Genomic DNA, 26,916 nt, shown 5'->3' on the forward strand with positions numbered 1-26,916 from the left:
CTTGCCTCCCGCCACCACAGCACAGTGGCGGGGGGTGGTGAGGTTGGGGGTGCAGCAGCACAGGTATGGTAGGGGAGGAAACGGCAGAGGAGAGTGGGCCTGGATCTGAGCAGAGGGAGTGGCCATAGGGATTGTTGCCTCAAGCAACAACATGTCCTGGGCTAGCCCGGCCCTCTCTTCTTTAATCAGGGGTGGACTTTGGTCTTTCAGATTTCAGCAGTGCCCTGTGCCTGGCCCAAAAAATTGGCACCCCCACCCTCTTGCCTTCTGTTCTGCGCAATTCTGTGGCACCCCATACACCTGGAAGTTAGCAGACATAGCTGGAATAAGGCAGTTGACTTGCCGATCAGAAGGTTGGAGGTTCGATCCCCTTGATGGGGTGAGCTTCCGTTGCTCTGTCCCAGCTCCTACCAACCTAGCAGATTGAAAGCATACCAGTGCAAGTAGATAAATAGGTACCAATGCGACGGAAAGGTAAACGGCGTTTCCGTGCGCTCTGGCTTCCGTCAGTGTTCTGTTGCGCCAGAAGCAGTTTAGTCATGCTGGCCATATGACCTGTAGAGCTGTCTGTGGACAAACGCCGGCTCCCTTAGACTGAAAGCGAGATGAGCGTCGCAACCCCAAAGTTGCCTTTGACTGGACTTAACCGTCCACGGGTCCTTTACCTTTACCTTTTTACTGCAGTCAGAAGTGTTCAGGCAGAAATAGGCAAAGAAAGAGAAAAGTCCAGGAAAATCCAGATGTATGGCAACCTATGTTGGCAGTGTCAAAACAAAAACCGTTTAAAAAAAATTAAAAAAACACCTCAACAACTTTTGACAATTCCTTCAGCCTCAAGCTCCTTTTATAGCTGAATTTTGCCAGCAGCCAGACTGAGAGGGGAGAAACACCTTAGATCAACTGCTCCTCCTGCTGGTGGGAAAGGAGTCATATTTGACTTTGGAAGGATAATGCCCTGTTCTGATGTGCTGTAGCTCTTTATGAGCCATGGCTTTAGCATCACATCTGAACACAGTCAGTGTCATCTAGAAAGGATGGGTTGTAGCCAACTAAGTGTTACTCAGAGTAGACCCCTTGAAATTAATGGGCTTAAATTAGTTGTTTTCAACAGGTCTACTATGAGCGTGACTAATGTTGGGTGCAACCCCATGGATTTCACACTTCTGCAGCTGGGAAATGCATCAGCCCATTTGGTGCCTGTCCTCAGCATAAATTCCAGACCTCCACACTTCGAAACTAGAAGCTGAGACAAAGCCCAATCTCAAGCTATGCCTTTTCAGATCTCGGTCTACACACACACCTTCAAGCTAGGCGAAACCAATTCAGTCTCTTCCCATCCTGCAGTTCAGCGAGTCTCAGCATGGCACTCCCATCCAAACAGGCAGAAGCGATATTCTGTTCTGGTTGCTGATTAATTAGTGTATCAATTGTCTGCATCACCACCCTGGGCTAACTAGAACCTAACAGGAGAGCAGGAGTGAAATAACGTAACAGCTGTCCATCGTTCTGTCCGGACACTGAGGTCCAGCTCCAAGGGCCTTCTGGCGGTTCCCTCGCTGCGAGAAGCCAAGTTACAGGGAACCAGGCAGAGGGCCTTCTCGGTAGTGGCGCCCACCCTGTGGAACACCCTCCCACCAGATGTCAAAGAGAAAAATAACTACCAAACTTTTAGAAGACATCTAAAGGCAGCCCTGGTTAGGGAAGCTTTTAATGTTTAATAGGTTATTGTATTTAAGTGTTTTGTTGGAAGCCGCCCAGAGTGGCTGGGGGGACCCAGCCAGATGGGCGGGGTATAAATAATAAATTATTATTATTATTAAGCTGGTAAGACCTACAGCATTATACAAACATTAAATCAGATTTTTTTAAAAAGCAGATCCTTAGATATGGAAGTGTGCAAGAGACTTCTTCATCGCGTTTTCCATCTTGTGTTCCCATGCCACAGCTGCTACAATTGCTAGGAAGGAGCAGGTTCACTGATAATGGCCTTTTCCCATGTTTTCATCCAGGTTCTAGCAGCGCAATCATGCTAGGGTTCCGAATTATTTTAAGCTGCGACGTAAAGTAAGATAGGAAAAAGGAATTGTTTTGATGACAAAAGTCAAGTGTGGCATCACAAAGGGGCAAATTTCCCACAACAGGAAGCTGCTTGGGTGTTGAGCTTCCCTCTTTGTGCTGGCTGCACATTGGAGTTGCCAAGTTTTTTTTTTGCTGGCAGCAATCCTGTACTTTTAGCCACTGCACAATAATAGGTTCAGCAGTTGCATTTTCCCCATAATGGAAATAAGAGCTCTAAAGCTTATTTTATGCAAAAAGTAAAGGTCGAAGCCCAGCCAGTAAAAAAAGGTGGAAGACATATGTACACACACACATGTTCACGATCACTTGATATAGGCTGTGTTTACCTTTACAGTTGCAATCAAATTTATTCAACCCCTCTCCATTGCAAATCAGGTTTATTGTCAGAATTTACAGACTTTCAGCTGTTTGCAATGAGCAAATCAAACAGAAAACAATGGAAATAGCTCTACACAAAGGATGCTTCAAGCGGTTTCCCCAAATTCAGCTGAAATTGCAACACACTGGCATCTCCAGTCTTGCTATTATTTAACCCCCTCATGGCAAGCTCATGGAGTGTGTTCCTAATCCTTGCAATGATGAGTATGGAATATGAAACTCATTTTTTTCTCTTTTTTAGGAGGGATATGTACCATTTTGGGGTAAAGGTCTCTATTGTGGAGCCGGGCTTCTTCAAGACGGCTGTGACCAACCTTGAATCAATAGAAGCCTCCTTAAGGCAACTCTGGGACCGAATGAGCCCTGAGACTCGGCAGAGCTACGGTGAAGACTTCTTTCCAAACTGTGAGTACCAGTGCAGCCACTGACTGCTGGAGGGAAAGCAAGGTTAGATCTTGTTTCTGAAATAGAGCCATTAGCTGTACAAAGGAACAGAACAGGCACAGAGCAGCAAGAACTTAATTCAAGCCCTAGCACAAGAATGACTAACCTAAGTTTCCAGACCCAAAATGATCAAGGGTCTGGAAACTAAGCCTTATGAGGAACGCTTGAAGGAGCTGGGTATGCTTAGCCTGGAAAAGAGGAGACAGAGGAGAGATATAATGGCCATCTTCAAATGCCTTAAGAGCTGTCACATGGAAGAGGGAGAATGCTTGGAGGTTTTTAAGCAGACGCTGGATGACCATCTGTCATGGATGGTTTAGCTGAGATTCTTGCATTGCAGAGGGTTGGACTAGATGACCCTTGCGTCCCTTCCAATTCTATGATTCTATGATTCTCCTGATGCTGCTGAACTACACCTCCCATAGACCCAGACTATCAGCCATGCCAGCCAGGACTAATGGAGGATGTAGTCCAACAACACATGGAAGGCCAATTTTCCTATCCAAACTATTTCTCCCCTACACCCCATTAAAGGTAAAGGTAAAGGGACCCCTGACCATTAGGTCCAGTCGTGGCCGACTATGGGGTTGTGGCGCTCATCTCGCTTTATTGGGCAAGGGAGCCGGCGTACAGCTCCCGGGTCATGTGGCCAGCATGACTAAGCCACTTTTGGCAAACCAGAGCAGCACATGGAAACGCCGTTTACCTTCCCGCCGGAGCGGTACCTATTTATCTACTTGCACTTCGTGCTTTCCAACTGCTAGGTTGGCAGGAGCTGGGACCGAGCAATGGGAGCTCACCCCGTCATGGGGATTCAAACCGCCAACCTTCTGATTGGCAAGTCCTAGGCTCTGTGGTTTAACCCACAGCGCCACCCACGTCCCTATACACCCCATTACTTGCAGCAAATTCCAACCCTGTTTCAGCTTCTTCTTTTTAACCATCACTTTTATCTTTCATCTGTCAGCTCCTAAGCAGCACAACCCTGCAATGGTTTCTCCATGGTTCAAGTATGTGCTTTAGTTCCTTGGTAGAGGCTCCCAACACGAGCTAGCGCTGGATCCCTAAACCCACACTACAACTTGCTAGTTCTGCTAGCGCTTGCAGAGTTCCCTCCCTCCATCCTTCCTTTGGTGGTAATGTCTTGGCATGCAGAACTTCTCATATGAGGTGGGTGGGAAGGAAGAGACATACTCTGTAAGCTCAAGCTAATCTTTCACCTTCTAAGACTGGAGCTGGGCAGCTCAGCTCAGGCATGGAGACATCTGCCAGTTTCATAATGGGGCTTATAAAAGGATCAAATCCTTGGTGTACACTTATTTAGAGGCATGGGATTAGGGGGAAATCAACTGCTACAGAAGAGAGGTGACTGCATTTTTTATTTCCTCACTACGTTCATATAACACCTGCCCCCCACCCACCCACAACTAAGGAGCTGAAGGTTCTTCCATCTCCATGTTATCCTCACAACCCCGTGAAGTAGGTTAGGCCAAGAGACAGCGACTGGTCACCCAGTGAGCTTCCTGGCAGAGTGTGGTTTCGAACTCTGGTCTCCCAGGTCACAGTCCAACACTTTTAACCGTTACACCACACTGTGCCTCTGCTCACAATTTTAAGTTCAGATAAGAAGAGGTCATGTCCCCTGGGCAAAACCAACACGTGGTGCAATCAGAGATACGTGTTTCGTAATGCATGCAGAGCCAGTTACTAGTTCCTCTGAGTATAACAATGTTCTGAAAGCCATAAAAGTACTCTGGAGCCATTGTGTTACATATACTGCAAAAAAAGGATTGTGCAGATGTGACTTTCAACAGATGCAAATTAAAAACAATGCCAAGCATGTGCATAAAAATTCTAATTTTGATCTGAAGTACTAGGTCCAAGACCAGGGAAACCAGGAACCAGGGGTGAGGAGGAAGAAGAGGGTAGATAGTAATTAGGATGGATGCACTGGGCAGGCAAAGGTAGGCAGGCAGTTCGTAAAATGGTCCCTCTTTCTGTTTTTGATGACTGCAATTATACTTGCCTCTCTACAGACCTGAAAGTCCAGAAGTTCATCATGAACATCATCTGCGACCCAGACCTCAGCAAAGTGACCAACTGCATGGAGCATGCCCTTGAGGCCAAATACCCCCGCACCCGCTATAGCGCTGGCTGGGATGCCAAGTTTGTGTGGCTGCCAGTCTCTTATCTACCTGCCTTCATGGTGGACATTGTTTTGGCTACCATCCTACCCAAGCCAGCCCATCGGGCCCGCTAGACTCCCCGAACCTCACACCTCACCTCTCTCCAGGACCAAGCCTGTGGACCAGCTGTCAATCAGACAGACCACATTCCTTCGCAAGAACTATGAAGAAATAAAAGTGTCATTGTCAGTAGGAAAAAAGCTGTTTGCCCAGCCTGCTTGCTCCTCTTCCGCAGATCAGAGGGTGTTATGGAAACTTTCAACAGTACTCCAAAAAAGCATGATTATTGTAGATCATGGTGTTTCTAAGCCAGGCACCAACCATATAGAAGGGAACAATAATCCAGACTGGGAGCACGATTAGGGAGAAACCACACTTGCAGCTTTCATTGTGAGCTGGTCAACCAGTGCAAAATTAGAAGCAGAGGATATTGCAGCAGCTGAACTGTCTAGGGAAGTGGTTTTTTAAAGGTTTCTAAAGCAACATTTTGTAAGAGATGCTCCTAACAGTTTGGCATTGAATCCTCAAAGGTTGAGGATCAAGAACATGCTATACAGGGCAGTTGCTAAGGATGGTGGGCTTTTACATCAGTCCACAAAATTCATGGCACTTTCATGAGTTAACACTTTACAGGGCAATAGTTGCAGAGTACGGAAGCTGATTCAGGGAAGCTCAAACTCCTTTCTGTTCCAACCCACCCTCCCCTCAAACTCCCAAAGGACCTCAGGGATTAACCCAGACTATATAGCTTGAAAGATAGCTGTTTCAGCCATGTGAGACACCAGGTGGCAATCTGGGGGGCCCAAGGGCTATTTAAATGCATGCGGGTAGTTGAAATCACCCACAAGAAATGCAGCCTTTGATATATTAAAAGGCTCCCCACCTCATCTTAAGACGGCCAGGATCTACTTGGAAAGGGGATAGATAAATTTAGTTGGCTAACATGCATAAAAAGATGACTGGGCCCCAGTTGAATATGAGCAACTGAGAGGGGCTGGTCCTGTGCAGAGGCAGAGCATATCACCACTGGGTTAAATGCAAGCTTGCTATTGACATAGGCAGAATTAGGGAGTTGGAATTTTCAGCCAAGCTGAAACCACTGCAGCAGTAGAGTATGGGTCTTTCCCCCAAAGGTGCGAAGACATCCCAGTTGCAAGGTGCTGAGCAAGCAGGACCAGTGAAGCACAGAATGAGGGGAAAGCAACAAGACCTGTACTGTACTCTTTCTTTTGTCTTATTAGGGGCCTCAATCAATGGCACAGTTAGCCCCAAAGCGTAGGTTTTTAGATGGACATCACTACTGAAGCATGCATGCACTCATTCGTAATTTTGGAGAGGCAGGATATACCCAAAGACATAAAAAGCATAAATAATCCTACCATAAACGCATAACTGTGCTTTGCGTAAGAAGGCATGGTTCTTCATCACATGAGAATACTGAAATAGCTGGTGGCTACGGGGTTATTAATTTTTGCAAAGAAGAAGAGCTCATGTGTTCTCCAGAACAGCCATAGTTCCTTTTCCTATGACCTCAACCCAGGGAGATTTCAGCTACACAGAAGTTCCTCCTAGCAGGCTGCAAATTACTTATTCATCACAGCAGACAGAACTCAGCCCAAGTTCTGTCTGCTTTTGTAGGCTACGTTAAAGGTCAGTATGGCAATATATTGACACAGTTGAGATAATACAAGGGTAAGGAAACTGCAGCTGTAGTGTGAATTAGAAAAATCCCTGCCACACCCTCAAAAGGTTCTGGACAGAACAAAAGTGATCCACTGCCAAGAACCAAAGGCCAGTTAAAAACCAGGAGCAGGTAAGGGTATGATAGAAGTCTAAGGTTACAGAGTGATTTGGCTTCCAGAGAAATCAAAGAGGCATCAGGAAGATTTAAATACGTAATTACAAATGCAAGGAAATTTCTTTTTGAAGCTTACCATCTATCCACAATGCAGACAAATGCAAAATCAGGATGGAGATAGCACATAAATGAGCCAGAACACATGGGAGAAACAATGTCTTTATTTTCCAAATAATGAATTACTGGCTAAAAAAACAAAGTCCCCACAATTTTCCATCCCGTTGTGGTTTCCAAAACAACTATGCTCACTTGATTAAACAGACAGTCTTTCCAAGGGGGAGAAAAGGAGCATCCTAAAGTATATAGCAGTCTACTTATTAGGTGAGGTGTCAAGAGGAAATGCTGCAGGCCCAGAAGTCTTGAAGATTGAATCTGGGAGAAGCAAAAGTTCAGAGGTCCTTGCTCAGGCCTATGAAAGGGACTAAGAAAATTTGCTGGAATACAATAGCAGTCGTGTATCACAAGATGCCCACTAGATCGTGAAGTATAGCATGGAAGCTAATGCAACTTTTGAAGTAGGAATGGAGTGTTGAATGAGGCACAGAAGATAGGAACTTTGAGGGAAACATCCCATTAGGGGATTGGAGGGTGGGGAGAGATAAGGCAACGTGTGAATCCTTGGGAGGGCGGCATATGTGTTCAAGAAAGGGAACAGAAGAGGAGACATTCACCCAACGCCTGTTCTACAGGCATATATAATGGTCAGTTGCACCCCCAGAAAAAGGAGACAGAAATATCCCAGGGGTTCTGTGATTGCTGCTGCAGTAACCAGATGTGATAAGATGAGATGCGGCTACATAACCTCGTAGCCACTGCGGATTCCTTTCATGAGACAACAAGCAAAAATGATGCCCAGGAGCTGAGGAAAGAAGTTACAAGAAAATTGTATCAGCTGTGAGGTGTAATTTGCAAGTAAGTGAATGTTTCACTACACAGTGGCCCTACAAGGAATAGAGGACATGCAACCACTTCTCCCATCCTTTCCTAGGGTGTGTGGGTGTGCGCAGGAAATTTCTCCTGCTCAGCTCTTTGAAATGCACCACCAAATTTGCTTAACTTTTACATGCAGAGCCGTTATTTGCTTACTTTCTGCATGCAAAGCAGATACTCCCCTACTGAGCTACAGTCCTTTAGGTCTCCACTTCAGGTGATTGTTTAGGCAGTCGTAACTTTGCAGGCAAGGGGAACTGGCAGCAAGGCAATCCCTCTACAGTCCAAACACAGCTCAAGCCTGCAATGGCCTCCTTCGGTATGCACACGCCACAGGAACCAGTTATATAAGCTCACAAGCTACTTCTGTTTAGTCAGGTAGCCCATTTCCCCGTAACAATCCCCATGGCCCGAGCTCTGCACTAGACTGCCAAATGAAGGGCACAATCCACCACGGTTGTAATGACAGCAAGCAGTACCGGTATCTCTCCAGTGCTTGCAATTTGCATTAGTGAATCAAACGTGGGCCAACACATTTCTACCGCCCACAGTATAGACTTGACAAGCTGGGGGAATATTCTGAGCTGGAGCAAAGTGGCATGGAAGAGCTCTGCAGAACACCAATAGCATTACTTCGCAGCTTAACACTACACACTAGTCTGCTAGCCAGCAGTACAGATGGGACACAGGATACAACGCAACACTCTTGTGTACATCAGATGCACATTGGATTACTGAATAGTAAGTTCTACACGGACCTATGGTGCCAAGTTCAAGTATCTTCTCCTTTTGCTCTGATGACAGGGGGAGCCGTTTCTAAACCTTTTAAGACTGTGAACAAAACTCTGGAGAAATAGGTGGGCAATGCTTGGGTGAAGTCCCAAAAGCAGGCTTGCCCAGAAGCCAAAAGTTGGGTTTCAGAGTCCTGCAGATTCCATTGCTGCTAACTAAAGATACTAAAATCCAGGATGATGGAAATATTTAACCCAGATCACTTATCCGGGTTGAAAGATTCAGATGTTAATGTCAAAACTTCTTTTAAAAAAAGAAAAGCACTGAATAGACACAGAACTGTAGTTACTCGTTTGCCCCAGCGTAACAACATCATGGTGCAGATGTGCATGCATGCGCCACCAGCCACAGTTCCCCATAATCTATTATAATTCTTGGTACCTCAAAGAAGGCAATGCCCAATGCCACTCCAGCCACAATGATGATGTGTTTTCTCAACCAGGCTTCTATTTTTGTTACACAACCCTGCAGGGAGAGAGGGAACAAGGTTTTATAGCATCCGCCAGAACCCTCATGCTAGGAACAAAGCTCTCCTTCCCCAGCACTCATCCATTCATACCTCCTGGTTGATTTTTTCTACGGTTGGATTATTATGGCAATCGGTGTCATTGTGTTTGCAGCAGGATGAAGGTATATTTGAGGGCGTAGTTCCGTTAAACCAATCCGTGTAATTGGAGGCTCCACAACAGCTATACTACAATTGGAGAGAGATGAGGGTGGGGGAGAGAGATCAGTATCTTCCAGGCCAGCAGGGACTGTTAACTCCCAGAACAGAGAACATTTCCTTAACATACCCAAGTATTCTGCATGGTAATCCATCCATCACTCCCATTTTGCAAATAGGGAACAGAAGGCAACTGTAGTGATCTGCACAAAACTACCCGTTGAATCACTGAATCCAGGTTCAAGTCCAACAGCCTTTAATAACATAGTAAGAGCCTTCCTGGATCAAGCCATTATAGTTCAACAGCCTACTACTATCACTGTGGCAAATCAGATACCCATAGGAAGCAGGCAAGCACTCTCTTCCCACTTGCGATTCCCAAAAACTGATATTCAGAGGCATGCAGAGTATGTATTTTTTGTCCACCCTGAATATTCCAATGATCAGCTCTTTTTGATGTTTTGAGTTCTAATGTTATGAGACAGAAAAGCTTCTCCATTCTCTTTCTCCACACCAGGCATCAACGTACACATGCCCCCTCCTCAGTTGCCTTTTCTCAAAACTGAAAACCACCACGTCATAACCATTCACCGTAGGCGAATTGCGCCACTGCCTTGATAATTTTGGTTGCCCTTTTCTAAAACATTTCTTTGTTATTTCGCCATCTCATCTGCACTGATGGCAGCTTCAATTTCGTCAAAAATCGGTACAGGGGCTGCACAGTCATTCGTCTTGATAGAGTCTAATTTCTTATGGTCGTCCATTCTGCTTTGTGCCCATACTCTATATCAATTATGTAGATTGTCAACCATGAAAATAGCATACTGTTGAAGAACAACTATCTCCACCAGGTTCCCTTTCACCGTCTTTGTACTATACCCCTCATTTTCGGGAAGTTCCTTTTTTTAAATTCAAAGGTGACTTCTATTGGTCTTTGTTGGCAATTGTCCATTTACATATACCAATCAATGTAAGTTTATTGTTTTAGCCAAAGGCCATAACAAATCTGCAGCAACAGTACCAATAAAACAATACTGATCATACAGCCAACATTAACAGAGAGGTTACCAGAGATACCAAATCCAGCTTGATTTCAAATTAAACCTCTGAATCACCAATTTATAGTGATTTAATCTAACTCCTTTTTCATTGTTGTTGTTCTTTTGCAGTGTTACAAAGCTGTTATTGTCACCCCAAAAGAAATTGGGCCATTTCTGCCTGGTTGTACCTGTTTGCTTGTGTAGACAAAGGTTTCGGAAAGTAATCTCTTGTGTGGAACCAGCAGCATTTCAGAGGAATCTACCTTGAAGGCCCTGGCTTTCTACAACCTACCTAACAACTTAGATTTTGCTTCCAGGACCTTCCATTTATTTCCCCATGTCACTGACACCAACATGCACCATGGCCACTGATTCCACCCCAGCACTGATTCAACCTTTCAGTGGTTGACTTACTGTCTTTAAAGAGGAAAGGTGGGATATTAATGCAGCAATGCCATTTTTAAAATGGATCTAATGTACCAACAGATCCATATCTCCAAGACAGCTTTACTTGGCAAAACTATTATAATACTGAGGGCACTTTCAGAAGGAGTCTGTGATATGACATGGGGAACTGCCGAGAAGTGAAGAATCCCATTGGGTACACCTTGGCCCTCCCTTGAAAATGTTCAAAGTTACCCTTCAAATTTTGGTTTGGGTTTTGTTCCCAGCTCTTAGCAGAAGATGCCATCAGAAAACAAGGACGATCCCCTGCCAGCATTGCCTCCCCAACAATTAGATCTAGGAAGCAGGCCTTCGATGTTACACTCACCTTCCGCTGCATGTCATCCAACATATTCTTAACTTCTTCATTATTTTTGTAGACTGCCATTTCTGCCCTGATCTCTTTGTCAATCACCGTTTTGATCTGGAAGAGGAAGCAAGCAGAAAAGGAAAGGGAAGAATTAAATTTAGGACATCTGATGAGGGTGACTAAGCCTCCTTAAGATTTAGCCAAGACCAAAAACATGGGTAAATTAAGCGTGCCTGAGGAAGTTCCTCCCCTTGTGAGAAGATGAGGAACTTCTGGATGAATTCTCTAGTGATGGTCTTCAATCTCAGGGTCAATCCAGTGATTAAAAAAAAAAGTGTTTCTCTTTATATATTCCCTCTGCCTATCTCTCTCTAGGGCAGGTGTGGCCATCATCAACCTCATCCAGGAGGGCCAATGGCAGAAGCGAGGGATGTTCTAGCTAAAAATCACCTGCTGACCAAACAAACTGGCTAAGATGTGTAAGAATGCGTCAAAATAAATGTTGGGAATGCAAACATGCTGAAGGGTCATTTTTTCATATGTGGTGGACATGTATAAAACGCTAAAGACTTTTGGGAAATGATACATAATGAATTGAAGAAAAAAAATCAAGTTGGTTATTCCCAAAAGCCCCGAAGCTTTTCTACCAAAGGATAATAGGGATGGAGGTTCCAAAAAGGATGATTCAGCAGCAGCAGCAGCAGCCAGAATCCTGTACAGGAAAGGAGGAGAGGTACTAACCAAAGAGGAATGACTTCAAAAGTTTAATGGACTATGTGGAAATTGTCAGCAAAGATAGCAGATCAAAGAGACGAACTGTTTATGGAAGAATGGAGACCCTCTGAAGAACTGCTACAGTCAAATTAAAATGTGGGCGGGGGGGGGACATGGCGCTGAGCTTGGAGCCGCTTTCTGAGCGCTCCGTGAAGCTGGCGGTGCTGCTGGCCTTTGCTTCGGGGGTGCTGGTGGGCTGGCAGGCAAACAGGGCGCGGAGGCGCTACCTCGACTGGCGGAAGAAGCGGCTGCAGGACCAGCTGGCGGTCACGCAGAAGAAGCTGGACCTGGCGTAAGCCCGCCAGGAGCAAATGGAAGCAAGAGGAAGCCTTTGGATCAAATCTGACATTTAACAGACATTGAGAAAACACACACGTACAAGAATAATGCTTCTATTATTTCACTCAATAAGACTGATACCTGAAGAGGTTCAACATGTATGGGAGAACATCATCAAAACTAATGCTGAAATTTTGTGGTCTGCTTTGATGGGGTCAACTTCTTGTGCCATGTTTGGAAGAAGTGATTTGTTTTTTGTCTGACGCTTGAACTATGATGACTGAATCTTGATAACAAGTGTCTGCATGTGACTAAAACTTTATTTTAACAAGTTATTCTAGTTAAAAAAAACCGTGGGCAGGGTTTGAATTACGAGCAGCGGAAAGAAAACAATGACAAGTGAAATAGAGGATAATTGTATCAGATACAAATATGTTATATAAAGCAGTAGATAAAGGGTGGGAATATAAACATCATGGAGGTAAGGGTGGGAAGTAAAAAAAAAAAATTTAAAAAAAGGTTATTTATGTATGGCACTACAGTGGCCTGTGCTTTGTTAGCCCAAAAATGGAAAACGAGCGAGGTCCCAACCAAAGAAGAATGGCAACTTAAACTGATGGTATATGCGCAACTTGCGGATCTAACATATAGATCACATATATGTTGTGAACGGTGTTATATTACGTGTGATCTGTACGAGTCCGCTGTTTTATTTGATTTGTTTTGTTCTGTTGTGTTGTGTTTCATTATGGGCGTAAAGCCGAATAAACATTTTGATTAATACATTTAAAGAAGATTGGAAAATGTTTATTGAATATATGGGGGAATTTGTGCACACTTGAAAACGCTGGCAACGTTAAGATAAATTCAACAGTGTAATTAAGTTCTGATGGAAGTAATAATGAAATACTGAATGGTTTAGTTTATATAAAACAGGCAGGGGTTTGTGCTATGCAAAATGAACCATGGAAAGAGAAGGGAAGTCACTGACAATTTAAGGTTGTCTAAATGAATATCCTAAATTGTAAAACAGAAAATTGAACAAAAAAATTAAAAAGTCAAAATTTTAAGTAAAACATGTTGAAATTTAAGTAAATTTGTAAAACCTCTGAAATCAATAAAAAATATGGAAGAAAAAACCCTCTGGAGACCCCCATGTTGGCTACCACTGCTCCAGCGGGTTGCAGCAAACATCTGGAGAGAACAGCAGAACCACGGGACCCAGAGGCATCTCTTACCTGATCTTTGTAGATGTAGCCAGCGATGGCAGCTGCAATCTCCACTAGGAAGATCAGTGTCAGCAGCACAGCAAACTATTGAAGGAAATGCAATTATTAATAATATCTATGGAGTGCTTGTTGATCCCATCCTCACTGCCACCCTTCATTTTGGGCTTAGCAGTAATAGTCAATAGCCCGCCTTCACCCTTATTCATATGAATCTCACCTTCTGACAGCAAAGACTGTGTCCAGTTAAGAAGCAGCCCTACCTCTGAAAAGGAGAGCTTTGCCTAAATAACTCTCCCGCCCTGTTGTCTGCAGTGGCCTAGCCAGCCAGAGGAGACAGAACCCATTCTTATTCAAAGCCTATCAAATCTGTTCTGTGAAGCCAGTGATTTGCCCCATCCTGACTCCCAATATTCAAAATGGGAAACGATGACAACAAGCTAGAACAGTAGTTGCCAACATGGTGCCCCCCAACTCCCAATGTCCCTGATCACCCATTGGCCATGCTTACTGAGGCTAGGTCTGAGCAATAGCTGGTTGTCAACATCGTGATAGATCACCAGCTAAACATCGCAATATATTGAAGTATCACAATGTCTTAAATAAGGATGAAGTCTGTAGAGGCATTGGCTGGCTTCACTGTTTTTCCTGCTTTGTGATTTTTGCATAGTGTGCACACACCCCATGTTTCGTGATATATTGCCAGGTCAAAAATTATGAATTATCTCGATTATGGCAGCCATAGCACAACATCTGGAGAGCAACATATTGACTATCCCTGGGCAAGATGGTTTTGAGACCTGTAGCAAGGCAAGGTTAACAACACAGGTCTTAGATCAGCAGTAAGACGAAGGGTAACTTTGGCAAGCACTGTTTATTCCAGGCACAGGCAACCTCCAGATGTTTTGGCCTACAACTCCCATGATCCCTAACTAACAAGACCAGTGCTCAGGGATGATGGGAATTTTAGTCCAAAATATCTAGAAGGCCAAAGGTTGTCTATGCCTGGTTTATTCGCTATCCTTACTGCCTTCAATTTCTCAAGCTCTAGAAAGGGTGGGGTGCCAAAGGCTCAGGTGCCTGGATTAGATGGAACTTTAGAGGCTGCAGTCCCGACTACTAAGCTATATTAGCTCCCTCCAGCCAGTCAGATCTAAGAGTTCAGCTTCCCACCCTGCGATTCCAATGCCTAGCTCCCCTTCATTCGCCTCACCGTGGTGACCATGCAGTAGTTCTCCTTTAACGCTCCGCAGCAGCCAAAGAAGGAGATGAAGAAGACTATAACTCCAACAGCCAGGATGACAATGGGAGGGCCTGAAGCAGAGGCGCTGGTCATCACCAGGGTGTGTTTGAGTTCAATCTGTACATAAATGCCCAAGGCGATCAGAGCAATGCCGCAGAGCTGTGTGGAAGAGAAACCAACCATTAGTGGCGGAATTGTCCACGCATAACCAACAGAAGAACTGCACCACTGGAGTCGGGCAGAATATTGCATCAAGATTCACAATTACCCCCCAAAAGGGGGGGGGAAATAATAACTAATAATAACTTTATTATTTATTCTGTTTTTATTATTATTTATATGTTATTTATAACCTGCCCATCTGGCTGGGTTGCCCCAGCAACTCTGGGTGGCTTCCAACACATATAATGAAATCAAAGTACAAAAAACTTTACAGGTATTGTTTACTACAAGAAACTAGAACAGAGATAACATTTGCTTTTCATTTTGAAGTAAAACTTGCACTGCCAGCTACTCTGCAGTGTGAAAACACCCGATTTGACCTTAAGGTGTGCATCGTGGTCTCAGATAAAAAGGAAGATGTCAAGACAACACTTCAGCAAAGCTTCGTAATAAGCAACAAGGGGGTAACAGTCTGTTAACAACTGAAACTGGGCTCAAATACACCATCCATGCAGTGTTAAAAACCAGGATAGAAAAGCCAGGAGCCAAATGGCTCCTGGGACCTGGATTGTAGGCGCCAAAACAGAATGTCTAGTCGCCATTTTGGGGAGGGGGGTCGGCAACACTTTATTTTGATAACCCTGAACCAATACGCAATTCATATAAGTGACACATTGTTAAAACTGTTAATACTGTTTAATTTGGTGTCTGTAAAAAAAAATACCATACTTGAATACTTGAAAAATACCATACTTGAAAACACTCTACTGTTTGTTGTTAAACTCCATAACATATTGCCTATCCTTAACATATACTTTGAGGCTTCTAAGCACATACATTTTAGTAATCCTTGAGTGTCAGCCAGGTGCAAAAAATGGCAGCCACTTTTTTAGGCGTTCGTAAATGGAGAATCTTTAGGCGCGAAATTTGCCTGGCGCCCTGCTGCATCCATGTTTAAATGCAGGTTCCACCATGTGTTTCTGCCAGCATTAAGGCATCTGAATTAGAAGGGGTGGGAAGTGCTATCAGGTGTTAAAGGACTCATATTGCATCCTCATTGTCTTGTCCCACCATCTACCATGTATTCAGACAGTGAAGGTCAGCTGCAGAGAGCTTGCCGTTCTCTGCTCCCCACACAGTTTAGAAGCCTGTGTGTCTGAAGTTCTAAACTTAGCAGGGAGCCAAGTAAGAGGAGGTCCCCAAGCACATAAATGGGACTCAAAGGCATGGGGGTAGGGGTGGGGGTTGCAGGTCCAGGCTCCTGGGACTATGACAGAAGAAGAAGAGTTTGGATTTGATATTCCGCTTTATCACTACCCGAAGGAGTCTCAAAGCGGCTAACATTCTCCTTTCCCTTCCTCCCCCACCAACAAGCACTCTGTGAGGTGAGTGAGGTTGAGACCTCAGAGAAGTGTGAACCTGCAGCCTTCCTGATGTTGTTGGACTCCGATACCCATCAGTCCCAGCCAGCATGACCAGTGATCACAGGTGGAGTGTAACATCTAGAAGGCATTACAAGTTTCCTATCCCTGCCTCACAGTGGTTCTAAGCATGTAGGCCCTTAATACTGAATAGGGATCTGGAATGGGGATGAATTCACCTCCTAGAGAAGGCTTCCTCAACCTCGGCCCTCCAAATGTTTTTGGCCTACAACTCCCATGATCCCTAGCTAGCAGGACCAGTGGTCAGGGATGGTGGGAATTGTAGTCTCAAAACATCTGGAGGGCCGAGGTTGAGGAAGCCTGTCCTAGAGTTTTAATACTATTGAAGGCATACCTTCCCAACATTCACAGGTAAAAGTGACACATTTGTGTTCTTAAAAACACCTCCATTTCCACAACTAGGCTCACAGTCTGCCTTCCCCTAATCCAAACAGGCTGATTATAAAAGGCTTCTCCACCCCAGATGCTGTGTACACTTATCCTGCAATATCCTGTCCTTGTGGCTTTCATGATCAAACCATTTCTTTCTTTCAAAAAAGATCACTCATTAAGTAACATTTACTCTCAGGGTCTGTGAATATGGAGGAATGAGAAGAGAAGGAGCACATTGGTATGTTGCAACTGGATGCAGTTAGGGCCTGGTCACATGCTTTTAAAACATGCCCTGCTTGCTTGCTCTTTTACTTGAAAGATATACTAGAAGAGTACAGTTATGATAACAGGGTCACCATAATTAACAGTCCAGAGAAAACCAAAGCTGCTGTTTGTTTGTTTGTAAAAAGACAGGGTAGGGATTATAGGGAGAGAAGTTCAATAAAAGACGATTAAGTTGTTTATGTATGTAATGAGAGCAGCTAGGATTCTTTATGCATAAAAATGGAAAGATGGGAGAATTTCCCACCAAATAAGAACGGATAAGTAAAGTGATGGACTATGGGGAATTGTTTTATGGGAGAACAGAAGCCTTTTTTGGATAATGTAAAGAAATATTCTAGCATGCTGAATTTGTGAGCAGGACGTGAACTATGAGCAACAGAAGGAATTGGAGATTATTGTATTATTGTTATGATATAAGAGAGAGAAGACAGGGTGTGCAGCATATATATACACACACATATATATATAAACACCATGGAAAATGGGGTGGGAAGTCAACAAAACAAAAGAAAAACCTATTATGTACTGGAATGTTTATGTGAAACTTTATGAAAATTCAATAAAACATATCAGTTTAAAAATGGCAGGGTATGTTAATACTTTGGCAGTGATACCACATGCAGTAGCATCAAATTGCCACCCACAAGTTACTGTAGACTTGGTAGCAGGTCACATATATGAGAAAGAGAGACCAGAACAGAAGAATGACAGCTGTAGCAAGATAGTCTTAATGGGGCAGTTATTTATCAGGGAGAGGTTCAGAGTAAACGGAGACCATTATGAGCAAGATCAGATGAAGGCACCCAGCTCAGGACTGAGTCAGCACAGCTGTAGCGTCAAATTCCCACCCAGTTCCCAAATAGGTGCTGTGTTTCCTGGAGCTGATATTTACCTTGCCCTATCACAGCAGGGTGGATCCACCTAAGGCAAAGAGGCCCAAGCCCAGTTTCCAGATTACCCACAGCAAGCTTTGAACTTGCAGGCAGATCAGCATAGATCCATTACCACCATCACTCGCCAGGGGAAAACTCTGGTGGCAAGTTGTGGATATTCCCACTGGCTCAATATGAGGGCAAAGATTGGCTAACTCTGATCTGAGGTGGGGATGTATGTGGATGGATAGAGGGGTGTTCACAAAAGAGCACCAGAGAACGCAGAAACTGTTGGGAGGCACTAAAAACAGGGCGATGCCCGTTTGTCTTGCAGGAGCGGTTCAGCCACACATGCAATTTCCCCCTTTCCTTCCTGGAGACAAACAGCCCGTGTCAAAAGAAAATGGTTTTTATTATATGCCTCATTGCAACAGGCGTAAGGGGTGCACATAGTTCAAAAGCTTTTAGCGAGTTTCCTTTTTTCCTTTCTGTGTGCAAGAATAAGCTTTAGGGTGTCTCCAGAAATCCCTCCTGGGACTTCACTTGCTCTCTGCAGCTGGGCTGTTCTGTATAACCTCCACGTGATTCCTGTGCCAAATCCCACCCAAAGTGCTGCGGCAAACAGGCCACAGTGCAGGCAGTACAGCAATTGTTCACAAAATCAGGAAGGGTTACGCTAAGACTAAGCAGTCTCCTTAGTTGCTATCTCTTCTGTCACACCGTTTCCTGTTCGTGTTACAGAAGGAAGATGTCGCCTGGACACAACAATAGGGCATTTTATTATGCTGGAAACCTTTTCTGGAGCAGCAGTCACCACAGAAAGCAGGAATTACTGGCTTTCTGCCCCCAAGACACACCCTCCAGGCTAATATCTTTGTTCCTTCATAAGTCTCTTCCAGCAGATCCAAGGGACATCTGGCTGCTGTTTACATTAGACCAAAGCAAACTATCCCATCAACTCCAATGATTGTATGCTGACTCGGGTTAATGTTTTCTGGGGAAAGCATGCTTTCCCAAGGCACAGGAAGTGGAAACGCAAAAGGCAACTAAGTGCACCGTAGGCCAACAACACCCACAACAACAAAAAACCCCAGTCTAAGCCAATTTCTGCAAGTAGTCCTAGTCCAAACACACATTTCCCCACCTCAACCTTCCTGAGCCATATGCTAACTCCAAGCATAATTGTTTTTATAACATGGGGGTGTTTTCACAAGCAGTGCCAAGTCAGTTCCCTCCATTTCTCGCACGGGTAATTGGAAGAAAGCAAGGTCTTGTGGCATCTTTAAATAAGCTTTTGTGGTTTGCAGCTTAACTATGCCGGATACATGAAGAGTTGTCCTGAACTGGTGAGGTATATTCATCTCACTCACTCACATACAGAAGAAGAAATGTTTACAAAAATTAGGGCACAAAGTCCAGCAATTCAGAGATCAGGTGTACAGAGACAGGTGTAAATGAGACCCAATCAAGGTGGGTGTGAGCGGCCCACTTTTCATTGGTGAAGAATTGGTAAGGTGAGATGAATTAAACTTAAATATATAGGGTCCCTCCAGACTTTCACTGCTTTGTGAGAGGGATTGAAGTGCATGTTGGCACATTAAAGTGCTCTGTTGCCCTAGTGCAACAAATATACTTTAATAAAAAACCCCAGACATTTTGCAATTGGAAAGTGACGTTGAAATGCACTTTAAAGTATGGGATGAATGAATGAATGAATGACTAACAGGGTAAAACAAAGGGAGAACCACTGACATTGCCTGAGCTTCTTGAGATTGCTTAACAAAATAAATAGCCTGAGGATAAGACTTCTGGGTGTGGCAAATAAGGCTCCACGGAACAAAACATCAAGACACAATGAGGTGGTTAATCCTTAAGGTTCCCCAGGACTCTAGCTGAGCTGGCTATCATAGGTACACTTCTGCCATTGAAGAGAGGAGACATGTATAAAACAATCTTGACTGCTTTGGTACTTAAGGCACAGCAGCAACTAGGCCAAATATAAAAGAGGTGCCTATAAAAAGAGCACATACAAAAGGTCCCCCCTCTGAACCCAGGAAATGCTTCACACTGCTGTTCCATTACCCAAGCAGGGGTGAAGCCACAGTTTCTGCCACTTCCTGGCTTGTATCATAACACTGATCGCACCAAGCGGCATCCTAACAATAGCAAGCCGACACACTTTTTTATTTGGTACGTTCAAACAGGCAACAGCAACCATATTTTCGTATGGTTTCTACATGCAAAACAGAAAACTTGAGAAAAGCTCAGTTCTTTCAGCTCTAGTTGAACACTGGGATCCTAACGAATACTAATCACGTAACATTTTGAAAGACCTACAATATGATATGAGTTTGGAGTTTGTATGTATACTTTATAGATTTCGAAGCATGCGATTCCGAGTCTGAAAAACTTGGTGGAAAAGATGAGCCACAAGATAAACTGCCTGAGACTAATGGAAACACGCATTTAGAACTTAGAATTAGTGGGGTTTTTGAAATTCAAGTTTTGGTGTGTATACTAGGAACAAGTGAACAAATCATTTCAGATTCTAGGGTCCAGGATGGAGCTTAGATTCTAGATCCTTTATCTTCAGTAGAGTTACATGTAACCACCACCCCTTCTCCATTCGCAGAGGCTGTATTTACCATTCTGATCACTTTAACAGGGAAATCAAACATGTTGCTAACTCGCCCATCTTTATGACTGGCAAAACAAACACTGGCTTGGTTTGCACGTCACACTTAGCCAAACCACAACTGAACTCAGATGCATGGGCACCTACAGAGGAGACTGTAGCTGCTTCACTTCTGCCCAAGTCAAAATTTTGCTGCTGTACCACACTAAGCTAAGCTGTGGTTCGAATTAATGTGTTGTCTGAACTCAGGTTCATGACTTAAGTGCTCTCCAGACTAACCACAAGTTGTAACAATAGGTTACAGCTCATGGTTTCTGAGGTGAGCTAAACCACAAGCCCAGGCAAGATGCTAAGCCAAACCATGGCTTAAGCTCATTGTGACACAGCAGCAAAAAGACAGAGGAGCGACGTACCTACAGCATAATCTCCCAGAGCCCACAGACTTCCATGTTCATGCCAAGTCATGGTTCACCTTAGCATGTGTGAACCTGGTCAGCGTGACACAAAGAAAGGTGAAAATGTGAGCATAGCTCGTCAATCTTTTTCCAACACTAAAGCCATGTGACTTTTAAAAAGTTGGCTCTCCTCTTCCCAGCATAATAACACCCCATCAGGGTTGCTGTTTTGACTACAGATATTAATGTGATTAGCTTGATAGCAGCAACAGGATGCACCTGGCAAGGAACGTTTTACCTCTGTGTAACAAGACAGATGTAAAACATTCTTGTTTACTGAATAATCCCAAAAGATCCCAGGTTTAGAGGGAGTAACAACGGGAGCCCTTTGAGTCAATTCAATCCCTTCAGTGGGTGGCAGCTGTGCCCACCCCTATGCCCAGTTGCTGCCCAGAAGCAAAAGAGAAAGAGGTGAGGATCCTATGCAATAAGACTTGACTATTTTGTGGGACATTTTCTTTGTCAATTGACGTAGGCAAGTTAAGTAGGCAAATATAGCTGGGTGAATGCATCCTTCAGTTTAGCTATATTCATGTGATATGATATCATGTGACACACAGACACCACCAGAGATCAGGTCAAGATGCCAGAAATCTTAGGCTTCAGTTTGCATCATAGCTACAGAACTAAGAGATTGAAACTGAAATTGTTCTTGCCTTGCCACCCCAACCAAATAATTCTTAAAAGTGGCCACCCGCCAGAAATAACTTCTTATCATGATTCTAAACCAGGGATGGAAAGCCAGTGGTCCTCCAGGTGTGATTCAACTCTCGTCAGCCTCATCTGCCATGGCCAATGTTAAGCAGAATGGGAGTTAGAAGGCAGGATTCAACCAACGAATCTCATTGATGGAAGCCCTGTGGAAGGGATTCCGCTTTTGCAATTTGGCTTCTCCTCCTCCCCTTATGCAGCTCCCAAAATTGGCTCAGGGTGGGCCGTTTGGGAAAGCCCCTGGAACAGTTCAGAGAGAGAGGAGAGGGCTGTGTGTGTGTGTGTGTGTTTTCCATCAAGCAAGCCAAAATACTTACCTTGATGGAACAATAATCTAAGTGAGATGCTGAACTCTTCCCATAGCCCAGCAACACCTGAAGGAACCACAGTTTCCCACTCCTGCTGCAAATCAACTCCTCCATTCTCACTCTTTTCACCCCACTCATCCATTCAGCGGACACTCCTACACTTGCCACACCTGCCATTCTGAAGCCTCTCTCAACCTTGGTTCCCCCAGATGTTGTTGAACTACAACTCCCATCATTCCTAACCACTGGTCCTGCTAGCTAGGGATGATGGGAGTTGCAGTCCAACAACATCTGGGAACCCAAGGTTGAGAAAGGCTGTTCCAGTGACAAGGGAGAAACAAGAGAAAGAGGAGAAAAATATTTCCCTTGAATGCTGAACCCATCACAGGGCATCACTAAAAATTCTGTCCATGATTCCCGACACCCAAGCCAAGCCTCTTCCAATTCCACTGGAAGTCTTCCATCCTCTGTTTTTAGGTTTATCCTCTTTCCTGGCTTCCATACTAAATTGATGGCAGGGTAGTTAATGTGGTTCCCTCCAGATGTTGCTGGACTACAGCTCCTTACAGCTCTTCTAAACTGCATTGGAGCATTCTGTTGTGAGAAGCAGTTAATGAATTCAATAGACATGACCACTGGTCATAATGGCTGGGGCTGATGAGAAGTGGGAATTATATGGAAGGCAGCAAGCTGACTACCCCTGGCTCCATGCAACACAGGAATTTCATCAGAGACTGAGCAATAACTGGTGTCTGTAAGGAGCAGTGAGATGAGCTGGGCACTGCTGTTGAGCAACAGGAAGGCCGTTTCCACAAATTTCATGTGGGTGGGTGATTCATCCTGCATAATTAAAAGTGCATTAAGACCCTGACCTCACCTTCCAGAGTACAGAAGGCATTGCAAAGGAACCCTGTCTGCTTTGTTCCACCACCAGAAGCTGCTGTTCACTATATGTAGGTATGTCAGTCCCCACTAGTCCTAGACCACCATGACAGCTGGCGTGGTACAAGCAAAGTCCTTCACCAACACAGCTTTAAGAGATGATGATGATGATAATAATAATAATAATAATAATTTGTACCCTGCCAGCTTCTGAGGGTGATTGGGAGGGGGAGCAATGTTGAGTGTGTGATACCACGCGTGGCATCTATGTCAGGACTTCAGGAGGAGCTGGGGCGAAGCCAAATGCGGCAAGTGGACGGCTCCTGCTGGTACCAACACCAGTGGGAGGCTGCTTCGACTCTCCTCTTCCGTGGCAGCACGGAGGAGTCACACTGCCCTTTTTGGACATTGAGGGGCCCAACCTCAAAAATATTTAGAGGTCCCCAAAGGGCTGGCCCTCAGGAGCTGACATCTCTGTTTAAGAGGCAGTAGGACTGAATTGGTCCTTAAAGAAAGTTTGTTATTTATTTTCTAATACACACCACATGCTGCATACCTTGCATTCCATATACTTTTTTTACAGGGAGTTGGACTAGATGACCCTTGGGTCCCTTCCAACTCTATGATTCTATGAATGACAAGAACCCATTAACCCTTTTCCCTCCTAGAAAGTGCCAGATAACCAATGTACTTGTTTATTGAACTGCCCGTTGACATTAATCACATTTGCTACTAGGCAATCACCAACCTGCATGCAAAACGTCCCAGGGTCATGGAGCCAATGGCTGGATGCACCCTCAAAGGACAAATAGGAGCATTTCTGGACAGTGATTTCCAGACTTCCTATTCCCAAGCGGGGAGGAGGATTAAACAATCCTGAACATTCACATTCAATACTTGTATTAGCCTTGTTCACACATTTCTTGCACATACTAGCTCTGCTCTTTAACACACATGGAACACAGTTGTCTGAAAGGGAGTCCCTAGTACTGCAAACAGCTGATGCGAGTTAGGTTTGCCAAATCACTGGGTGTTCCTGTTGTGTGGAAGCAAGCTACTTGCTCGAAACCGTGAGTGCCTGTAGACCTGAGTAACACATAAAGATCACTACTATTTTCTCAATCAATAGGAACATCAGTTTTGTCTATCAGACTCCCAAACCATCCTGGAGACGTGAGATGGGGGGGGGGGGAGACTAAAGCTCCGTGAAGCCCCCAGCTGTTTCTTTAGAAAGATTATCAGCATCTCTAAAGCTAAACTCCCAGGGTCTTTGCGAGGAAGCCAGGGCAGCTACTGGTTTGAGAACACCAAGCCATGTAATTCAGATAGGCCTCAGATTATATCATTTACAGGAAAGCCCGATAAAAATGTAACACAGACCAAGGAAGCCAAGTCAGACTCTTCAAAACACACTACCTCTCAAGTCCGGCAGAACTTGGAAGGAAAGTTTGCTAGTGTTTACAGAAGCCAGAGACTTTTGGCAACAAGTAGCCCCTACAAGGAGTATAGTCAAGCCGTTAAAAAAAGTTAAAACAAAATGAACAGAATTTAAAATAGTCATGTGAAGTCTCTATAAGCCCGTTATCCAGCTTCTCTGCCAAACAGAAAATACCAGCAGTCAAGATACATAAATTTTGTTGTATGAACACCCCCTTCCCCCCAGTTTTGAGGAGTTCTTTTTCTTAAGTAGGCAAGTAGTAACTGCTACTCCTCGCCGTTTCAAGCACCAAGGCCCTCCAAATCAACTTACCCAGAAAATGAAGTTGAAGAAAAAAACCAGGAATTTAACACATTTCATACCACCGTCGACCCCCATTTTGCGTATCTGTCCCTGCAAAGTTAAAAAAAGAAAGTCAGAACCAACAGACTTAGGCAGCATAACCAGCACAGAAGGTACATATCTGAGAGGAGGAGGTGGGGATTATAAACACAAGGGAAGTTGGGGGGGGGGGAGAGACACAGAAAAGCAGGAAGCTTGGAGGAGTCAGCCTTGAACGGGGTGCGCGGGGGAACATACGATCCCAGTCATTGTAGACACAACTCCCTCCAGGGAGGGAAAGTCCTTCACAAGTGCATCAGCCTAGAAATAGACTGTTAAAAGGAAGCAGGACTGTGCCAGGCCTTCCTTCTTTCTCTGCCCCAATTCCCTCCACCCCATGGGCGTACCCAGGATTTACGGGGGGGGGGGGGAGGTTGTCAGGATTTATTATTTTGGGGGGGGGGGTAGACAGGACACCCACTTAACACCAACCTCTGTCCGGTTTTGCCTAGCAGATTCGAAAGTTAAAAGTACTTTCTTCTGACCCCATGCGCTCAGAAAAACCCGTCAAAACTCTTTCTACAATTTCCATAATAATAATAATTTTATTATTTATACCCCACCCATCGGGCTTGGTTTCCCCAGGGACTCAGAGCGGCTCCCAACAGAGCATTAAAAACCCGATAAAACACCAGACATTAAAAATTCCCCTTCGACTTTTAGTTAAGTATTTTTATTTTTTTTACTTGATTTAGGTGGGGGCAGCTGCCCACCCCCCACCCCCCGGAGTCCGCCCCGTTCTTCTCCCCCTCAGCCAGTCACATGGCAACCTGAACAGCAGTACACACACAAGGCCAACTCTATACTCGTCGTTATGGCGAGGGGAAGGGGAAGAGGAAAGTGTCCCTTTCTTTAGGCGGTGTGCAGCAGCCCACCCTTTCCCTTAGCCGCAAAAAACTTCGCAGTTTCCGCAACAGCTTCTGGGTACGTCGAAGGCTGACGGCGGGCAAACGCTCCTCTCTCCCAACCTCACCCCCACCTTCCCTTCCTCCCCAGGCAAAGCCAGATTTCAAGAGCCTTCAAGGCGTGGCGAGGGGAGGAAGGAAACTCCAGACCCGGAGGGGAGGGTTGCCATATTCCCAACAGTGACAGGAAACTTTTTGAGCTTTTTTCGGTTTGGGGGCAAAGTTGTTGAGCTGCATTTTTTAAATAGTTCTGCCCAAAGTTGTTGAACTTTTGGAAAGATCCCCCAAAGGCCGTTTTTGAGTCACCCTGAGGCGCCACCTCAGGCCCCTCACAAGTCCCTCTGCGTAAAAGCGCTTCCCGCCCGCAGAGCGAAGGCTCCACTCCCCTCAGGTAAAAGAGAAACTTCTCGTCGTTTGCATTGGGGGTTTTTTTTAGGGGTAGGAGGGGGTGTAGCTTCTCTTACCGTCCAACGACTTCCTCGTCCCCAAGGGCCGTCGAGCCAACAAACAGCAGCGCGCGCTTCCCAACTTGGCAGCAGTGAGCGGAGCGCCGCGTCGGCGGGGCGTCTTATACTGGCGGGATCCGCCTCTCGCGTCACTTCTCCAGAACTCGGCTCATTTCCCCCCTCCCCTCCCAGCTGCCCGTCATGTGATGGAAACGGGGGAAAGTGTGAGCGGGGGGGCAGGGGAAGGGGAAGGGGAAGGGGCCGGGCTCAGCCAGAAGCGGCTCTGTCGGAGTCAACAGGAAAGGAAGGACTCCGGGGGCCCCGCAGGCAACCAGCTGGGCGCGAGCGCGCACTTTCCCTTGCGCTTTTCACTTGTTGCCGCCAACCTCCCCCACCCCAGAAAGTCCCCTGCTTTTCTCTCGGTGGGGTGGGGATGTGCCGTCGTCGTTTCTCTGTACCCTCTGGACTTAGTGGGAATTTGCTTCCCCCGGAGGAGGAGGTGTGCGTTTTATTTGTGGATTGGTGAAGTGTAGAGAGCCTTCCCAAAGTTGCCCAGGGCGACAAACAAGTGGTAAAACAAGAAATTTAAATTTCTGTACTGAAAGGTCAAAAAGTACATAATTATATGCGCACTGAATATGCGCATAGTGAGACGTAAAGAAAAGAAAAGGAGAAAGAGAAACGGAACCTTTGTAGAAAGGAAAATAAAGGGGGAAAGGAAAAAAACCCCAAAATGTATACTTTACAAGGTTGCTACTGTATTTCACCAGACCTTAACCTATCACAGTATTTGTAATAATGGATTTCAAATATACAGTGGTACCTCGGGTTACATACGCTTCAGGTTACATATGCTTCAACTTACAGACTCCGCTAACCCAGAAATAGTACCTCGGTTTAAGAACTTTGCTTCAGGATGAGAACAGAAATCGTGCTCCGGTGGCGTGGCGGCAGCGAGAGGCCCCATTAGCTAAA

The 26,916-nt window shown here is 45.0% G+C and overlaps 2 protein-coding genes across 2 annotated transcripts in view; one reads left to right on the forward strand and one right to left on the reverse strand.

Annotated features, from left to right (window-relative positions):
• Nucleotides 1–5,287, forward strand: part of RDH5 (retinol dehydrogenase 5) — a gene marked incomplete at its 5' end in the record, with an annotated part of 6,455 nt that extends 1,168 nt beyond the window's left edge. Inside the window, 2 exons of the mRNA XM_083427007.1 lie at nucleotides 2,571–2,862; nucleotides 4,938–5,287. Coding sequence (XP_083283133.1) covers nucleotides 2,571–2,862; nucleotides 4,938–5,161 — 516 coding nt within the window. The 3' untranslated portion in view covers nucleotides 5,162–5,287. The remainder of the gene's footprint in view (nucleotides 1–2,570; nucleotides 2,863–4,937) is intronic.
• A 1,799-nt stretch (nucleotides 5,288–7,086) lies between these two features.
• On the reverse strand, nucleotides 7,087–26,178 carry CD63 (CD63 molecule). The gene is given in 9 exon segments (XM_083427975.1): nucleotides 7,087–7,804; nucleotides 9,049–9,132; nucleotides 9,227–9,361; nucleotides 11,144–11,239; nucleotides 13,417–13,491; nucleotides 14,618–14,806; nucleotides 24,522–24,602; nucleotides 25,960–26,126; nucleotides 26,129–26,178. Coding segments are annotated over 9 exon segments (909 nt in total). The 5' UTR covers nucleotides 26,145–26,178; the 3' UTR covers nucleotides 7,087–7,738.
• Nucleotides 26,179–26,916: the final 738 nt, after the last annotated feature.

This window comes from Podarcis tiliguerta, assembly GCF_965153285.1.
Source record: "Podarcis tiliguerta genome assembly, chromosome: 2".
NCBI classification, from domain to species: domain Eukaryota; kingdom Metazoa; phylum Chordata; class Lepidosauria; order Squamata; family Lacertidae; genus Podarcis; species Podarcis tiliguerta.